Below are 20229 nucleotides of genomic sequence, written 5' to 3' on the forward strand. Positions count from 1 at the left end.
ATTAAAATTGTGCTTTGAGTCAGGAAGAGCTAAGAGCCCCTCTATCCTTTCAAAATTAGGCCCTTGAACCTACTTAAAATTGCTTTGTGTTTCAGAAGCATCGTTTCACTTTAATATTACTATGCCCTAATCTCCAAAAGCAATAAAGACACCTGAGACAGATTTCTTCATTCTGTCAAAGTCAGCTGAAAATACAGGGACACCTGTGGGGGGGGGGGCGGCGTACAGAGAATCATGGGAGACATAAAAGCAGAAGCAAACATTTTGATTGAACCGGCAATTAATTAATTTGAATCAGAAATGCAAATGACTGCTCCAAAGTTGATCATTTATTTTATTAACTTGAACACGTTGATTGAGTAATTAAACAACACAGATTAATATTTGACAGATTTTACACTCTGGTGTCTATAGCATACATTCTGGCTGTCTCAGTCCGAGGAGCCTTGTAGGACTTGGCCATGGAAACACCTGCAGTTGAATAGGGCTTCCTCATGGCATAAGGGTAGTTCCTCTCAGGCCCAACATCTGTTTGAAAAAGATAAATGCAGAAAAATGAAAATACATATAAGCCAGTTAAATTTCAAAAATGAAAAAATATTCATATTATATGTTCTTCTCCAAGACAGGCAAAGATATGCATACACCAATGCATACAGGCATGTTTGTACATATGCACACATACATACACACACGTGCATGCATGCACATATATATGTACATATATATGCATATATATATAAACATACATTCACACACACAAAGACACACTGTCATACACATGCACATAATATTCTTTTTACACACAGATACACATACATACTTTCACATGCCTTTGTGTATATGCATATATCCATGTAAATATATGCAGATTCGTATACACATTCACATACACAAAGATGTGCACACGTGCACACCCAGTCACACGTATGCACATACACACACTCTTTTTCACACACATGTGCACACACATACACACAATACACACACAGGAATCTCTTTTGGAATCATGTAGATTCTAAACCCCAGTTGAAGTTCTGAGTATTTCAAAATTATCATTATACTGAAAATGTGGTGAATAATTATGCAAAAATATTGGTATTTTAGGTAGATTTTTAGGAAACCAATACCATACATGACATCCTTTACCAATAATCATTGACTGGCTCTCAGTCAAGGTGTCCATTGAACTCTAAACATAAATTTAGTTGGTTTAGTCAACTTATATACGTGACAATGATCATTGTACAGAAACTTCTACTCCATGCTGGAAGACTGGACAAAGATGCAGCTCTGGCTTTCACTTTTTGCTAATATCTGTTACTGGGGAATCAACCCTGAGTGCTACAATTTAGTTGTCTTTGAACAACTGAAATTGCAAAGGGTGTCAGAGCCATTTGGTCTGATGAGACATGTTTCCTTTGGATTGGGAAAGATGACAGTAAAAGAGGAACCTGTCCTTTGAGTTGTCCTTACCTTTGAAGAGGTACAAGCAGCAGGTGAGGAGAGCTCCTGCCAAAAAGCAACCCAAAGACCCAGCCATTCCAAGCCAGCAGGACCAACCAAATTTATATTGGATGCCAAGAAATATATTGTGTAAAATCAGAGAGGAGCGTTCCACATAAACATCTACAGCATACCACACAGAACCTATGATTCCTGGGGTACCTGAAAGATATGAAGGGGGTTCAGGAATGATGCAGAACATTTTCCAAGCTTAAGTCACAAGGATCTGTTGACTGTTAAAGATGCATGGTGCCAGATAAAGCAGTAATACCGCTATGGGGATTCATGGACAATAGAGGTTTGGGCGGCTTCCATCCTTGCCTTTCATCTTCTCTCTCCACAGTACAAAGCACTGAGATGAAATCACACAGTGTTCGTCCGATTTGTGTGATTCTAAAATGATCGCTACGATGTATCTCTTTGCAATGTTTCCATTTTTTTCAAAGTTATTTTTGTACAGCCATATATCACTTAACCCAGAAGTTTGTGTGGTTGGCATGCTGTATGCCAGAGCTACATGGTGTGAATATGTACACACACATATACAAAATACATGGCTCATTTCTCCCCAGGCCATAGTGAACAAGACAATATAAAAATTAAGGTCAGTGTCAAGAGAAAAACAATGTAGTGAAGAAAATCAGCACCTATGAGAAACAGGACTCAGCTGTAATAGGGTCCAATGCTTTGAAGAAAACACCTTTTTAAAGTAAATGAAGTACACTCTAAAATAATGGTCAAAATACAGTATGTTAATTATACTCTCATGTAACATACCATCCATTACCATCACCAAGTAGCATGTTCTGGAGTTGTGTGTGTTCATGTTGGTCAACACTGCACAAGCATGTAACAGTTACTACATTTCTGCATGGAGAAACTCTATTACCAACTCCTGGAGTGTTGATAACATTTATTTTACATATCATTTGGATTTATATATCTAACTGTTCATCTAAGCTATGTAAACATGCAACCCTTACAAAAAGGTATAAGTTACTATCCATTTCTATAACAGTGTTACATTTACCAAATAATGTGGAAATAACTTTTTTTTAAACTACAAAGCAGAATACGTGCTTTCAAAATCTGTGTATGGCAGACTAATTCCAGATAATTCTTTTAGCCCGTTTTGTTATCTTAAGCTATTCAGTCCAATCACCTTTACTGTGAGACCCACACAGATTTTCTTCAGTAAGTTGACTTTTCCTATATTGGTTTATAAAAAGAGTATTCGGTGGTCGTAGAGATTTTTTTTTTCTGAAAACCAAGTACGTTAAGTTTGTTAAGTAATCTCACTGGCATGTATAAGAGCTGTACACCTTGAGGAGACAAGATACAGAAAGACTCTTAAATGAGAAGAAATGATAAATTTGTGTAGCACAACCAAGGAATGATCTGGGACTCAGGGTTATTAAATAAAGTAAACCAAGCCCAGTACCTGCAATGAGTAATGTGGTCCCTGCAATAAAGCAGAGGCGGACTTTAATATGTGGTTCATCGGGTAAGAACTTCACACAGTCAAGTCCAAGGAGGAGGGTGATGAATCCAAAGCCAGCCAGAATGTCAGCTGTGATCATCAGTGCTCGAGTCACCACCAGCTTCACTGCAAGACCATGGAGTAAGAAGAGGAAAAGGGGGAGGAGGATGGGGAGGAGGAAAGGGGGAAGAAGGAGGAGGGGAAGGAGAAACAGACAGGTTAACTCCCACAGGAAAATCCCAGAACACAAGTTTAGACACAGCAATATAAGGCAATACACAGAATTCAGAATTTATGTACAAGGTTAAATACAGGTGCCTATAATTCCTCATTAAGTTCAAAATTATAAAGTAGCTACAGTTGTGAAATCAAAACTCTGGATAGCAGTTAGACAGAGACTGTATGCTTGATCTGAAATGCTAGAAAGAAAGAAAATATATCAGAAATAGAGTATGAATTGTTATACAATACCTAAATTATAGAAACTAATAATATATTCTTTCTTTCATCATATACTAATTATATTTTATCTTCATAATAATCTGGGACCTTCCTGCCTTTATTTGTTTTTCAACGAGGAAATAAAACTGTGGTTTATGTGTCTGGAAAATATAACCAACTTCCATGTTTAAAATTTGAAGATGTATATGATACACTTGAAGAAGAAATTAATGCATGAAATTCCCTTCTACCTCATCAGCAAGTGAAAATACTATATGTCCATTATTATTCTAATATTACTACTAATTGTCCATATGACAGGATATGAAATCACCTAGGATACAGCTCTGAGACACACCTTCAAGAGACTGTTTGCTCCTTCAGTCCTTTCTCTAGCCCCTTCATTTAGGTCCACGTGTTTAGTCTGATGGCTAGCTGCAAGCATGCTTAGCTGTATCTGTAGTGTAGTGGAGCTGTACGGGTTTGCAACCACACGGGAAGAGCAACACTATCAACCAACCAAACCTTCCACAGCTTCCATGGACTAAAACATCAACCATTGAGCACACATGGAGAGACCCATGGCTCTAGCTGCATATGTAGCAGAGGATAGCATTGTCTGGCTTCAATATGAGAAAAGGCCTTTGGTCCAGTGAGGGCATGTTTCCCCAGTGCAGGGCAATGCCAAGGCACTGAGGTGAAGAGGATGACTGGGAGAGGGTGCACCTTCATGGAGACAAGTGGAGGGGGAGGTAAGCAGTGTGGGGGGGATGGGATAACATTTGAAATGTAAATACAGAGAGTATCCAATTAAAAAAAGGGAAGGGGAAAAAAAGAGATTGTTTGCCTTCTAGGTGTGCCTGTGAAGCACTCATCAGTTAAATTAATTGAGATGGAAAACCACATGCTAAAATTGTGTGGCACCGGTCTGGGCTGGGGTCACAGACTATAATAAAGGACGAAGTGTTTAGCTCTGTACCCCATTTTTTAATAGGGTTATTTGATTCTCTGGTGTCTAGCTTTTTGAGTTCCTTGTATACCTTGGATATTAGGCCTCTATCTGATGTGGTGTTGGTAAAGAAAATTGGATATAGTACTACCTGAAGACCCAGCTATTCCACTTCTGGGCATATAGCCCAGAGACACCTTAGTACACAACAAAGATATATGCATCACAATATTCATAGCGGCTCTATTTATAATAGCCAGAAGCTGGAAAGAACTCAGATGTCCTTCAGAAGATGAATGGATACAAAAATTGTGGTACATTTACACAATGGAATACTACTCAGCCACCAGAAACAAGGACTTAACCAAATTCTTAAGAAAATGGCTGCATCTAGAGAATATCATCCTGAGTGAGATAACCCAGTCACAAAAGAACAGACATAATATGCAGTCACTGATAGTGGGATGCTAACCCCAGAGGCTTGCACTCCCCCAGAAACAACTCACAGACTGTATGAAGTCCAAGAAATAAAGAAAACAAAAAAAAATATTTACAAAACAAGAAAAAAAAAAAAAAAGGACGAAGTGAACTGGTCACAAGCGTTCACCCTTTTCTGCTTCCCCATGGGGAGTGTGTTTCGAGCAGCTGCTTCAAGTCCCTGCTACATCGACATCCCCGACATCATGGGTGGAACCCTTTAACTGGGAGCCAAAAGAAAACTTTCTGCTCTACATGGCTTTTGACAGAACATTTTCTCCCAGAAACTATAAAAGAAACCAAGAGCATTATCAATACCCGTGTATGTAATTTATCCCGAGGCTTGGAATTTCTATTTTAAAAATTGTCATTATTTCCAAACAGAAACCAAATATATACATATATTTTCCTGAATAAATAAAAGAAGCATTATGAGGATTAACCTTTATATGCTAGATTTATTTTACTTATTCTTTAATTCAATACTCAATACATAAGTGGGCCTTCTACTAATGAGAAAACTTTGGCCCACCCAAAGCCATTAATTCATTAAGATGAAATATGCATGCATATCTACATCAGCTCTGCTTTCTTCTTCCTATAAAGATTCTTGCATTGTTTTCTACGGAGGGTCTCTATAAAGCCCGAGGGTCAGTCTGGTTCTTGGGGGTGCAGATCTGTTACAGGCAAAATGCCAATACAAACTATGGAAGAATTTCTTATTTCAGGGGTTGAATTCTGGCCTCCAGAACAGAGTTAGCATCCTTAGTTAGGTTTGCTCAAACTACTTTTAACAAAAGAAGCACCAAAGGACAAATATCTATCAGGTGCAACACACACTGGATATAAAAAAAAATAAAAAAAAAAAACAAAAAAACTCAAAACGTTATTTACATTGGTTCTATGAATCTAGGAGAAAATGCAAAGGAATCTTTACACCCTATAGATAGTCTCCTGACCAAGAGAACCTGGAGTTGTTACTTTTCTAGAATATGTCTTTATTATTGTTGTCTTTAAACATATTTACATACAAATGAAAGTTCTTTACCATTTAAACAATGAGTTAAAAGCAGCAGACAAATGTGAGCTAGTACAGGTAAAACTTTAACGGGAGCATATTAAAATATCAATATTCACTCTCCTAACAAATGGTTCTAATTCTTTCCCCAAAACTGTGCATACCAGTATTTACATTGTAAAATCTTTAATGTTTGCTTGACTTCCTAGACCAGAAGATCTCTCAGCAAACAAAGGTCTCCTCCCAAGTCAGAAGATCTGAATTCAAACCCAGGAAGAATGAAAGAACTGACACTCTAGCCTCCACAACTGTACCTCGGCATACCCATGCCCCCCATGTATGCATACAGAAATAAGTAAATAGATAAACAAGAATATAAATAGCTTGTGTTCTGAGCTTAGTCTACACATTATGTTTTTGAAATAAAATGAAAACTTGGCATATATTTCCTCCTTTTTGGCAAATCAGGATATCTGCTTGTGTGTGTGTGTGTGTATGTGTGTGTGTGTGTGTGAGTGTGTGTGTGTGTGTGTGTGTGAGAGAGAGAGAGAGAGAGAGAGAGAGAGAGTGTGTGTAGAGGGAGCTGAATATAGTGAGGAAAGTGGGAAGTTTTAAAATTTCTATTAAAAGGCCTCATAAATTATGGCAAAAATTATCTTGATCACCAAACTCCCAGATAGCAGATGAAGATGTTTTGAAGGCTGCTTTTGTTAAAGTTTATTTTTTCCTGGACTGAAAATATGTCTGGGAGGACAATCCACAAGACCCACTTTTCATTTATCTTGATGCCGAGTGGATTCACCAAAGGATGAGTTTCAATTTCTTGAAATATTTACTAGAGGCCGGCTATGGATTAGGCATTATGTCAGGTCATTATGACCATAATGGAATTTACAAAATCAGGGGGAAAGGTGAAGTATGATACAATATGTTTCAATCCACATTTCAGAAATGATACCCATTTCTAACTGCCAAAATCTCAAATTAAAACTCTTAGTACCATACAACAGGCTAATGGACATCTAGCTCAGCATCCCTCTGGCACACCCTTCCTAGAAAAGATAAAAGTTTACAGTATACGTACAGGGGTGTTCTGCATATATGGAGTCATACTCGTCGCATGTACGGATGCCATCAAAGGCATTTGTGACACATTCCCACCACAGGCCTCTGCATTTAGTGCTCACCTGGAGGTTGAAAAAGACACTGTGTGAAACATCTTACAAGGCTAACTCCATTTCCTCTAGGTCATGTGGACATTCATCTATCACAGTTGCTATCAAAGTTCGAAACGTAACCAGAAATCTATTTATATAAAACAATGCTAGTAGAGTATATTCCCTTAGACATTGACAATTAAAGGCTTTCTGGGCCAAGAAATGAATTTGCTTCCTGATTAAAAGGGGCGTGTGGAAAAATAAGTCATGGCCTGGAGGATGAAACCAGAACTAAAAATATACTTCTGTTGTTGAACCACGATTTCACATAAAGGCAATCTATTTCACTTCCACGTGCTAACATTTACTCATAAATAAATCTATAAAACAATAGATGGTAATGTTAATGCCTCAAGTCTATCAGCAAAGCACATTAATTCATCTTCATTACAGACATTGACTTTCATGAAGAAGGATGCTGTTTTCTATGAGGCTCATAAATTTAAAATTAGCAAAGAGAACCAATAAATGAAAAAGAGCAACAATAAATGGCTGAGCATCCCTACTCATCTTACTCTCTGCTATACTGACATACTACAAACCTTTAAGCTATGACATGAATATAAGGGAACTGAGAGGTAATCTAATATTACTACACGGTTGCAAAGCACTTTTACTTGGAATTGGTACACAGATGACGATGCCCACATGCCTTAAAAGGAATGTTCCCTGACCCTTGTCATTCTTTATTGGTGGGCTGTAAGTCACAGACTTTAAAAAACAGTAGTAAACATCTCAGCAGAGAACAGTTTCAAGTATTCTTGACGGAGCTCGTGAATATGGAGGGAGGCAATATCATTGTTTCTTCAGACTCAATTACAGGTCCCATTACCTTGGAAATCTGAAACTAGCTTAAAAAGCCTTCACAGTTATTGTGGAAAGTCATTTTTTAAACCCCATCCCCACAGAATAAATAAGATAGTAGAGCAGGAAAGAGTTGCAAAGGAAGAGGTGTTGAAATGTTGTCCAGAGGGATGGAAAAGACTGGAAAACATTTCAAAAGAGAAAATCATCTTAACATGAGTATTGTGGCATTCTAACATGAGCTCCCTGCATCCCTTATCCAGTGTTCTATTTGGGATTTGCTGAAACTCTCAGTATTGCCTTGTATGTAAAATATTTACAATCGGAAATGATTAAAAATTTTATTGAATCTATACTTTGAAGTATCTGCCGTCTAAGTATGTTATCATGTCATTTGTTTTTTAAAAATCATCAATGAGCTGTTATCGACTATTTACAAACAAGGAAATGGAGGCATGAGAAAGAAGAAATACTGTAATAGAACAGTTAATAGTAATGAAGGAGAGGAGACTCCAACTGAGCCATCCATGTGTATATTCTCACATCTTGCTTATGGTGTGCTTACAACTCATTTCAGAACTCTATTTCAGGCTAAGGTATCCTGTGTGTGGTACTCAGATATTGGAAGACAACTTTCAATGAAGTGGTCCTAACTAGAGTCTCATGGCGTGGCTGTCATTCTTCAGATGACCATTTGGTAGAGTGTCCCTTTTATTAAGTCTGAAAATAATGCTCTTGGTTTTATGGAATACTATCAGACCTAGAGAAGAACAGAGGTCAAAACTCTAATTAGGAAAATTTATCCTCTACAGCCTGACACATTGATTTCCAAAGCAAGATGTTCACACACATACACACACACACACACACACACACACACACACACACACACGTATGGGCATAATTTTAAAAACAGACTGACATCTTAATAGCTATAGTGTAAACTTTGTCAAGATCTTCTCTGTTTTGAATTTCAATTTCCTCATCTGTGTAAGGAAGATAGTGACAGAGTCACTTAAAATGTTAAAAATTCCTAATATACTATAAAGTATTAGCTCAAATGAAAATGATGGTAACTTTCTAAATACCATGACTTAAATGCTGGCTGTACTGGGCTTCACTAAAGATGGTGGTGGTAAAAATGAGGACATAATGGAATAAATGACAGAATTCTAACAGACTCAGCCTGTCTTAATCCCCAGAACTTGTGACTATGGCGCTGTTTGTAGATACAACTGAGTTACAAGCCTGACAAGAGCATTGGCTCTACAAGTGGATTCTGAACTAATCTTTTGTGGTGTCCTTATCATACTTCTACAAAGAAAAGCACTGCAGTGTTGGGATTCACACTCACAAGTCATGGATAACCCACAGTCACAAGAATCTGGATGTACCAGAGCAGTTCTCAATGAGACAATGAATAGAACCTTGCAAAGATCTTGATCTTAAAGGTCAAGTCTTCAGGACTATGAGAGAATTATTTCCTTACGGTCATTGGCTATGCAGTCTTTGGCAACTGATGCAGTTGGGAAACATATGGACACACTATACTATGAAGAAAAGTGGGGTTCATTAGTCCCCATGTCCTCAGTCTCTCAGCTCATAAATCCAGCTTATCCTAATTAGAATGGTACATGGTGGATATGTAACCATGGCTCTCTAGTCAAACAATCATGGTTCACATTTTCCTACTGTCTAAATCAGCCGGGGGAACATTCTTCTTACATTATAAGTGACCATTCCTGCTATATGCAATGTAACTCAGGCACAATCCTTAATAACAAGGATATTAAGCTATGGTCCAGTAGTGGTGCCAATTTCAAGGCTATTGATCATTTACTTGCCATGACCATATTTCAAAAAGCAATGAGGTCATTAGAGGAAACATGGAGCCCAATTTCATTAGGTATTAATGCCCAAGGGCACATTATTAAATCACTTGGTATTCACACTCAGCTAAGATATGTGAGAATAGCGGCTGTAATTAACAAACTTCTGTGTTTAATACACCACTTACTGTAGACACCCTTAAAGGTGCCTTTGTGCAGAGAGTGCAAGGTGAAAGGATTTTTAGGTTATCATCTTAGGAAAGCCCTCCGTAGTCAATCTTATTGATTGTGACAAAATAGCTTATTAGGAACTGTTCTGCAAGGCAAGCCAACAGAAGTTCTTGGAACTCCTAAAATAAGGTTCTTTAAAGGCTAACTAGTGCTTAAATAGTGGGGCTAACCTTTCTGAAAGGGCAAAACTGTGAAGTGGAAATGGAAACTAATAGTTTTAATCTCAAGGGGGCAATTGGAGATAGAAAGTTCTAAATTTGAGTTGTTTGTTCTTAACTTGAAATCGGTATGTGTATGAATAACACAGGCAGCAATGTTGAAGGGATTCATGGTCCGGTGATACCATTTCTTCAGAGAGTGAGACATGGATCATTTTCCTCAAAATAGACATGTTTTCCAAAACACCAACAAAGCAAAAGGTACAACACATCCCCTGACTGGTGGCTGATACTCCGAGTGGAGAGAACCACAGACAACCCAGAGACACGTGCCTTCCCTTCCTACCTTGTATGCTCTGTTGGCTTTGTTTCCTGACCCTGTTATAGATGGTAACACACAGCCACAGTAAGTAGCTACTTACATCTAGATGTGGTTGTTCTCAACATGTCTCTACTACCCGTGCAAAGACCACTTCACACATGCACAGACCTCTTTCCTCAGCTCACTGAGCTATTCACATCTTATCTATAGTAAAAACCATGTCCTTTGCTTTCAACATGTTAAATTTCTACCTGGAACTCGAGACATTCAAAGACATTCCCCTTTCCTAAGATATCTCTTTATGCTCTTGCTAGCAAGACTTTATCTCGTCCAAACTGTGATTCCACAGGAATTTCTCTACAATGTTACATTCTAATCTGTGTCACTGAATGATGTCAAGTTCTGATTGATATACCAATTAATACTGCGAATACAGCAAGCAGGATAGATATGCCTCCCTGCTTCAAGGATTCCGTCATCCCCCATCCTGGTAAACAACAGACTTTCAACAGTTACTTGTTGGAGACAAAGTCTGTCGATTTTGCCAATCGCATAAATGGATAATTAACTTATCGGAAGTACAAGGTGGTCAATATGAACTATTTGCTTCAAATGTACATATATGTTTAGTTCTTAATTTATTTCTTCTTCTGGTTTGATGCAACAAAGAGTCAGTAGCCCAAACTCCCACTAGAACAATCCTCCTGTCTCAAACTCATGAGCTCCAGAATTACAAAGACAGACCACCATGCCTGGCTGTGTATATGCTTTTAAGCAAAATCAACTAACTATCCAGTTAAGTTCATGAGTTGAAGTGACTATTCAAAAGTAAAGTTTATATTAACTTGGCATCATTTAAAATCCCTTAGAAATTATATCAATGAAGACATTTCCCAGTGAACTACAGTGTCACAAATTACTCTTTAATTCTGGGATTGGTTACTTTGAATCTCAAAACAGTTACCCTTATAGCTCCTGTCTTCTTATAACACTGACTACCAGAATTTTTCTTGCTAGATGACAATTACATAGGAGAACTTATGAAACCCTTAAATTTTGATATAATTCTATTGTTGCATGCATTACAATGCTGCCCTAAGAAAATCACAGTTAGTAATGCTAACTGACCCATGGCAGAGGGCACAAATTGTATTTCAATAATGATTAGATGCCTTTTCCTTTCTTTATAAAAACGTTTCAAAGAACAAAGCAGAGAAGCCTTACCATTTCAGCTTAGTACACTTTTTTTAGCAGCTTTATTAAACACTTTAGGGGTTTTTATGTTTTTCTTAAATTATTTTTCTTCTTAAAAAGATAATTCAAATGCATGTATCCATTCTTTATATTATAGCAAGGTCTAAGATCAGGCCTTTTAAAAATGGCCATTTCATTATAGACATACTTCTTTTTCAGGGATTAATGTGAATCTCCAAAGATCATCTTCTGTTCATTCTTTCAGCAATATGGCACATATTGTAGCAACTTCTTCATGAGTGCGTGGGCCTGAATGCATCCTCAGCTCCTGTAACATGAACCTCTGTGCAGTAGAAAATCCTGAGAAAAATAGGAGTGCACTCACAGTCTCTAATGTCTGCTAAAAGAACTTAAAATCAAACAGGACCTAGAATTGGTATATAAGCCATCAGAACACACATTATACATAATAATTTTTATACCTACTCTATGTCTGGAAGAATTATAGCATTAGTAAGGCAAATAGAAATCCTAGGAGAAAACCTGATTATGAGGAGGAAATAAATTCTACTGTGAACAACCTTCCTTTGAAGTAATAAAAATTTAATCATAATTGTGCTCAGAGTATAGCACTTTCCAGGAACTAATTAACAAAAAATTAACTGGAAACTAAATCATCTTACCCAAACATTTTTTTTCCTTCTGATAATGGAGAGACCAGCAACTTTCTTTAAAAAAGTATTGTTTCTACCCCTGCAAGAAAATAAATAACTACATATCCTACAAGAGGGTTAGCATCATAGTAATGTGATTAATCCTTCTAGCCCTCATTCATTGTGAGCATTCATTGGTAGATAGATAACTTTGCTATGGGACTCCATTTTCTGTCTTGCTCCTTGAGTCAAGCAATAATCACTCATAAGTACAAAGCTGGGCACATCATTGCCTAGAGAAATAAACAACATTTCTCTAAGAAAATCGATAACAAAACTAAGACTGGAACTTCATTCGTTAATTTCTCATATTGGTGACCATTATACAAAATGTCACCTCCTCCCCCAGAACAAAAGAAAACAGTGAACTATCAATGGATCATAATACATCTGACATTTTCTGGCTGATTCCTGTTTACCTGGTGAACTGCTATAAATGCTTGGTTGGTATACACGGGCTTGTTTACTTCTCACAGGAAGCTAGGTCATATGAGTTACCATTCTCCTGTATACGAGAGACAAATGAAATTTAACCAAGAGCCCGTGCATTAAGATATAGTCTATATATGCTTCTCCGCTGATGAACAGGTTTTACTACAATGCTAAGCTAAGATAAAAAAAAAAAACAAAAACAAACGAGCAAACAAAATAAAAACACAACAAAACAAAATTCTTCCAGAGAGCATGCTCCATGATTTTAGTATGGAAATTCCCATTTCCATTTGACCACTGAGTGAGTGATTTCACAAGTCACCCGAAGTGAGTAAGGTGGTTTCCACCTTGGCATATTGCTCCCTGTTACCTTCTGGGCTCATGCAACCAACCATCCCCATCCATCTGTGTTAGAATTTCCCACTTCTCTCTTCAACATTTCATGCTTACGGCAATTATCAATTACACACGCATTGTTTTCCTCCTGGTTTATGCAAATGTCCTTTAAAATGTCTCATCCTGATTCATTTTAGCCCCTTGAGCCACCTACCATGAGCAGCCAGAAAAGGCTGATATTTCTAAGAGACATGTACTTATTTGTCTCCAGTGAGGCACTGTTGCCTATAGAGCTGGACCTATACTTTGCATAATACTTTAAGCCTTTAACTTCCTAGCCCCTATAATTTCATGTCTACATCAGGAAACATCTGTAATACCATGAGCATACAGCAAGATCACACCTATATCTCTGTGCATTCCATTCATTAGGTTAGAACACTCTTTGCTTCTGTTCATTCACTTGCTTTTCAAACCCCAGCTTAGCAGTGACCTCTAATAAGACTCCACTAATGATCTAAGATAGCATAAGGCACCCAGTCATCATTGCCCACCCTCAGGCATGACACTTGTCACACTGAACTCTTCACTAATTTCTGTCCTTTACTATACATAGAATCAGCTCCGGAGTGTACAACCCACATAACTAGAAACCCACTACAGTGAGGCCATACTGTGGGTGCTTATTTGTGGGATGAGAGGAGAAAAGAAGAACAAATCAAAAGAAAGGGGGATAGAAGCAAAGAGTAGAATCATAAAGAAACGGAGAAAAGCAAAAGAGGAAGTGGGTCAAAGGGAGAGGTAAAGGGACATGGCAGCGAGCTTAAGGACAGAAGGTTGGGTATATGGGACAAGAGTGAAGTCAAAACACATGTGTATGAAACTTTTTCTCTGGGGGAATAAAAGGTTTTCTCTAGGGAAGCTCTGAGTATCTTTGGTGGCTTAACAAGTCACCATTGCTCAGAGGTTATAGCTACTTCGGGCACCCTGATGGTAAGGACAAAGGTGATAAACGTGCAATTGAATTAAACTCCTTATATTTGAGGGAAACGAATAGAAGGCAAAGGATGTGATTTTCCCTGAGAGAATCAGTTAACCTGGACTAAGAGCTGAGTAGCTACTGACTTTAAAAACCTTCAGCCCATTCTGTTCCAGCACCCAAGTCTTCCCAAGTGTAACAGACTCTAGGATGGTGAGGATAGGAGAGCAGCTCAGATTTTATTTAGAGCCACACCCACTGCTTTTCCAGGGTGCTTTTTCCTTCTTTCTTTTTAAACACCCCTACTAAATACAGAGAATTTCACTCTTTAAGGCAGGTGAATAGTAGTAAAACTGAAGAATGTTTTTAGTTACATATTTTTATCGCACTTACTTTTCCCCAATAATTGTTCAAAAAAACAAAAGCTAGAATATCTGAATTCCTTATGCTTCTTGCTTTGAGTTATATCCTTTTACAAACCAAGGAACCTCATTCTGCGCATATATATATAGCACAGTGTCTAGTCATCCAAAGCCTCCACTGCCATTTCTACCCTTTGAAATTGCATCATTTGGAGGCTTAGCTTGAAAGCCCTTTCTTCGATGAGACCTATTTCAATATGCCTAATGAAGAATGACAGCTTCATCATCTCTGCTCCAACAGTATTCCACTCATTTACTTCTCAAATATGAACTGATCTGTGTCATTTGTTATAGTTCATGCTCATCTTTTTTTTAATGCACTCAATGTCTGAAAGGCAAGATGCACTCCTTTGTTATCTTCATTTCTTTTACTATTGTAGGCACAGTGCTTCTTCATAACCTATATTTTATGTATTTGCCAAGTTGAGCTGCACCCAAGAACCAATTTTCCAACCTACATGCCTATATTAACAAAGCTGTGAGCCAGATTACTTCTTCTGCCTCTTCAAGTGTATTTATTTACATTTTTATTGTATTTACTTTTTTCCAACAATTGGTTAAAAAAAGTAAAATGCAACCATGAACTATGAGTGACATACAAAAGAGAGAGAACAGTCGAAATGGGCCAGTGCTTAGGAGAACCTTCAATCGTTTGCACACCTAATAAATGTTATGCTTACCAATTAAAAAATGTTATAAAAGATTGGTGTCCCTTTAAAACATATTGATAGAGATTGTTTAAAGAGAAGTGACAAGAAGGGGTTTATGCTTACAGGATAGGTTCTGCATATAGGCACTTTGGAGAAGGCATTTCACTGGAGGAAATAGAAAAGCATTTTAGATGCAGAGACTCACAGCCAAATATTAGGCAAAAGGTGGGGGCTTAGTGGGGGAAGAGGGAGGATGGGAGGGAAGAAAGAAGGGAGAAATAGGAAGAGGCGGAGGAAGAGACAAAATTTACTGAGCCCCTCCTCTTTGAGCTCAAGGAACTCATGAGGAAGATGATTATAGAAGCCCGAGGCCTTGAGAACACCAGGAGAATTCGGTCTACAAAATGAACTAAGTAGGGATCGAGGAGCTAAGGAACTACACAGACTGAAGCAGCAATCACAGTGCCTACATGGGCATGACCTAGATCTTCCGCGTGTAGGTTGTGATTGTTGAGCTTGGTGTTTTTGTGAGACTCCCAGCATTGAGAGTAGGGGTGTCTCTGACTCTTTTGGCTGCTCTTAAGATCCTTTTTCTCCTATTCAAATTGCCAGCCTTAATATGAGAGTCTGCGTCTCCTTTCATTGCATCTTGTTTTGCTGTGTTTGGTGGATATCCCTAGGAGGCCTGCTCTTTTCTGAACAGATGCAGAGGCCCAGTAGGTCCAGGGGACAGAGTGTGGGGGACTGGGAGGAGGGGAGAGAAGAGAAACTACAATTGGGATGTATTAAGGACAATCAAACACCCCCCCCCCAAATAAATGGATAAAGAAAATATCAACCTGTGTGAAGTTAGGAAGAATTTACTTAAAGTGAATAATTTCTAGTATTCATTTCAACTAGTGATTTGCTTGTATTTTTTGGAAGGTAAATTGATTGAGAAACTAAAAGGAATATGGCTCTTCATGCTGTGGTTCCTGCCCTCTCAGCAAGCCTGACTCTTCTTAAAATTCCATTTCTTAACCGAGAAGGTTAACAACTCTCACTCGAAGCAAAAAGACTTTCAAGCTGTTTTAGAAAATATTTCACCAATGACTTCAGATGGGGTTTTACATATTTTTAAAAAAAACATTTTTTACAAACTTAATTTAAAGTGTGCTCAAGTGTGACATTATTTTCTATTGATCACTTATGACTGGCAGCCTGGATAATGAGAAACTAATGGCTTCATGGGGGATTGAGCCACACTTTCCCAAAGCACTGTCCAAGGGGCACAGATATATATGCATATGCATATATATGTGTGTGTATATATATGTATATATATATGCATTACTGCTTACTTGAGTTCCATCCCTCACTGCAAAACAGGTAATCCAGGTGACTTCTTTATAACAGTTTTTAGAAATATAAACTTTCAGCATTACACAGGCATTTATAACTCTAAGGCGTTTTAAAATGTGATGTAGGGATTAGAGGAAATTTCAGCACACATACAAAAATAATTGAAATGATTCCAGAACAAAATACAAAAATTTTGAATTTCACTTCTAATTATAACTTGAGAATTTTTAAAAGTATTATAATAAAGATTGCAAGCTTCCCCCACCCCAGGTCTTCCTTAACCTTCATAGACATTAGTGTGTTTAGATCATGGCTCAAGCCATACAGAAAACAGGAGATGGATTTGCCCCTGACTCATCTGAGTTGCTCACTTCATGATGATTATCTGACCTGCATTTTCCTTAGCATTACTTAGGAGCAGCAGATAACTGAAGATTTGAATCATGTGCAGCTCTGCCCTATTCCTATACCACAGCAAAAGATTGTGCACTTTACCTTTTACATTTCTTTTTCATTTAGTGGTATCCAACTTTCAGGTGTTAGCTCATCCAGTCCCAGGGTGGAGTTCTAAAGTCCACTCCTGTTCCGGAGTGCTGAGGTGCCCTTCGGAGACTTTTGGCCTGAGTGTTTTCTCCTGCTTGAAGTCAGCATTCCCCTGGCAACACAAGCTAAGTAGGTTCTATATACTTTTGATTTTACTCTTTCAAAGGCCTGGAGTCATTAGCTGTCCTTTAGAACGGCTCTCACAGAGTCTACTTGCTCAACACTCCTCAGATGATTAACTTTAAAATGTCTCTCACAGAACTCTGGATTCTGCCATCGAGGTTAACACACTTATCTTAAAAGAAAGGTTAGGATTCTGCAGACAGTCTGCTCGATATGTAAAAAGGGAAGTGGCGAACTCCCGGAGCCTTCTTTGGCAGGCATTAAGTAATTACACTTTTGAAAATGTAACCTCGGAAAAGTAGATAACTTGGTGATCTCGTCTGTGAAATGGGACAACAGTACTTACCTCAGAGATTAGTGTCAGGGTTAAATAAGACAAAAGTGTTAAGCACCATTAAGAATCAGTTAACCCCCGGCTGGCTATCTTTGCTGCCACTATCTGGCAGGACCGAAGTCTGTATTTGGCTGTAAATCTGACAGCAAAATAGGATTCTGGCCTCTTACCTCCAGAGAGTCATCAGCATTCACCATCCAGCAATCGGTCCAAGTGGCCACGATCAAAAACCCGGTGGAGAAGGTGGCCAAGAAGCAGGCAGCGTACTGAAGAAGGCTCTTCATGGCAGCAAGCAGCCTGTCGGGAAGGGACACATGGGCTGATGCCAGTTCAGCTGGAACGCTATTGGCTTCTGATGCTATTGGCTTCTGTCGTCGGTACCTGAGGATGACAGGGCCCAGTCTTTTATGTTTCCTCACACCCTTCTTGCAGGCACCTTAAATTTCAGAGAGAATGGTATAAACAGATTGTAGCAGAGCGAGGGTCCTTGAGGTCACTATCCAGCAGCCAGGCTCCCAATCAGAAGCCAGGGAAGGGGAAGAACTGAACGCATCATGGTGCGGGCGAGAAGCAGCCCTGGCTGTGGGCTAATGTCAAATGATGGTCACAGAGGCCAGTGCTGTGGCAAGCTGGAGATGAAGAAAGGATCCCAGGCAGGGCTGGAGCCTGTAAACTGATATTTCTCAGGCCCTTGGAAGAGGGAGCTGTTCTCCTCCCCCTTGGACGGTGGCTGAACGGTTGACTGATTGCAATTTTATTGTTAGACTATTTTAATATCCCCTGACTACCTTAGACAGACAAGCCACCGGTGAAATTATGCTAAGCAAGTACTAGCTCAAGCAAGTTCACATTCCAAAGTGTTGGGCAGAACACTTGGCGGGAGGCAGGGCCAACGACCCTAACCTTTCAGATCAGGCCTGAGAACAAGTGTGCGTATGTGAACTATTGTCTTATTTTTATCAACACATAACATTTGAACACACTTACGGAGAAGAACGGGGCACATTAACTTGTCAGCTAAATGAAACCTCAAGCACCTATGTGCAAATCAAAAGAAGTAAAACACCAACAATTTTCAGTAACACCTGAATGTATAAATACAAAATTGAGGTATTACAGGATTTTCTTTCTTAATGCAAGAAAGTGTGTGTATGTGGGGGGGGGGGGCGGTGTCAAATGATTCTTTACTCTTCAGAGGTATTCTTCACAGATTCATAACAGAAACAAAATAACAGTATGCACCAATAAAAATAATTTTATGCTTATGGGGTCACCACACTGTGAGGAGCTGTATTAAAGGGTCTTAGCAGTGGGAAAGTTAGGATCCACTCATCAGAGAGAAAACTTACATGATATTTGTCTAGTTTAAATGCTCAGCTATAAGTCAGTTCAGACACTATAGGAGGCAATAGAGGTTTCTCAACAACGAAAAGCACAAAAACGTAATCCAGCACCCTCGCTTCTAGGTATACAACCAAAAATAATAGTCAAGATATTGAACAGACTTGCAAGCACTCCTTCATTTTGATTGAGATGGGCAGACCTAAGAGTTCACTTGCTTGTGACTACATGGAGAAAGTGAGCTATCCAGATACGATGTAATACCCCTCAGCCACAAAAATGATGAAATCCTGTCATCTGCGGTCACAAAGATGGAACAGGAGGTCATTAAGTGAAATAAGCCAGGCACAGAAAGAAAAGTGCCTGCCACATCATAGCATTTGTTTGTGGGATCCAAAAAGAAAAAGTGGATTTCAAAAATAGATGAAGTGGATTGATAGTTATCTGGGAGTGGAAATGCAACGGGGGAGGTTGGGGGCGTTTAAGACAAGGCTACAAAGAGTTGGATTAAATTCTAGTGGTCTATTGTACAGCAGAGTGACTGCAGCTAAAAGAAAATGTATTTCAAAGTTACGAGAAAGGAGATGTTCTAGTGTTCTGGTCACAGAATGATGGTTAGTGCCGAGTATGGTGTAGAGAGCCTGTACTGCTCAGATCTGATCTTTATAAATGGTGGATGTGAAGCCAAGGTTACTGAGCGCTTGAGCTTAGTTCAAATTTTCCTTCAACTATCTTACTTTTATTAGTGTGTGTGGTTTTTATACTCATCTGTGCTGTGTGTGCATTTGTATGTCTGTGTGTGGTGGTTGTGTGCGTTTATGTGTGTGGTATCTGGTGTGTAGTGTCTCTGTGTGTGGTGTGTGTGTGTACATATGTGTGTCTGTGCCCATCTCTGTGTGTGTCTTTGTGTGTCTCTGTTTGTGTGTGTGTGTTGTCTCTCTGTGTGTGTTGTGTGTGTATGTGTGTGTGTGGTGTGTATATGTACATGTTTGAATGAGTGTATATGTGTGAGTGGTGTGTATATGTACATGTTTGAATGAGTGTATGTGTGTGTTGAATATGTGTACATGTTTGTGTGTGTGTATATGCGCCTTTCTGTATGTTGTTTATTGTGTTTGTATGTGTGGTTTTGGTGTATGCATATGTTGTCTCTCTGTGTGTTGTGTGAGTGTATGGGTGTGAAATGAGTGTATCTGTATGCATGTGTATGTGTGCATGTGTCTCTGTGTGTGTCTGTGTGTTTGGTGTGTGCATGTATATGTTTGAGAATGTGTGTATATGTATATTATGTGTTATTCTGTTTATATGTAAGTTTGTTTGTGGTATTTGATGTGTGTGTACATATATGTTTGAGTGTATGTGTGCTGTGTTCATCTCTGTGTATTGTAT

At 38.7% G+C, this 20229-nt stretch overlaps 1 protein-coding gene across 1 annotated transcript; it reads right to left on the reverse strand.

The window, feature by feature from the left end:
- Positions 1-394: 394 nt before the first annotated feature.
- Positions 395-17783, reverse strand: CLDN16 (claudin 16; the record flags this gene model as incomplete). The annotated part of the gene is made up of 5 exons (XM_080918758.1): positions 395-528; positions 1477-1668; positions 2948-3112; positions 6956-7058; positions 17670-17783. The coding sequence occupies 5 exons, from the start codon at positions 17781-17783 to the stop codon at positions 395-397; spliced, it is 708 nt and encodes a 235-aa protein (XP_080774884.1).
- Positions 17784-20229: the final 2446 nt, after the last annotated feature.

This window comes from Micromys minutus, assembly GCF_963924665.1.
Source record: "Micromys minutus genome assembly, chromosome: 7".
In the NCBI taxonomy this organism is placed as follows: Eukaryota; Metazoa; Chordata; class Mammalia; order Rodentia; family Muridae; genus Micromys; species Micromys minutus.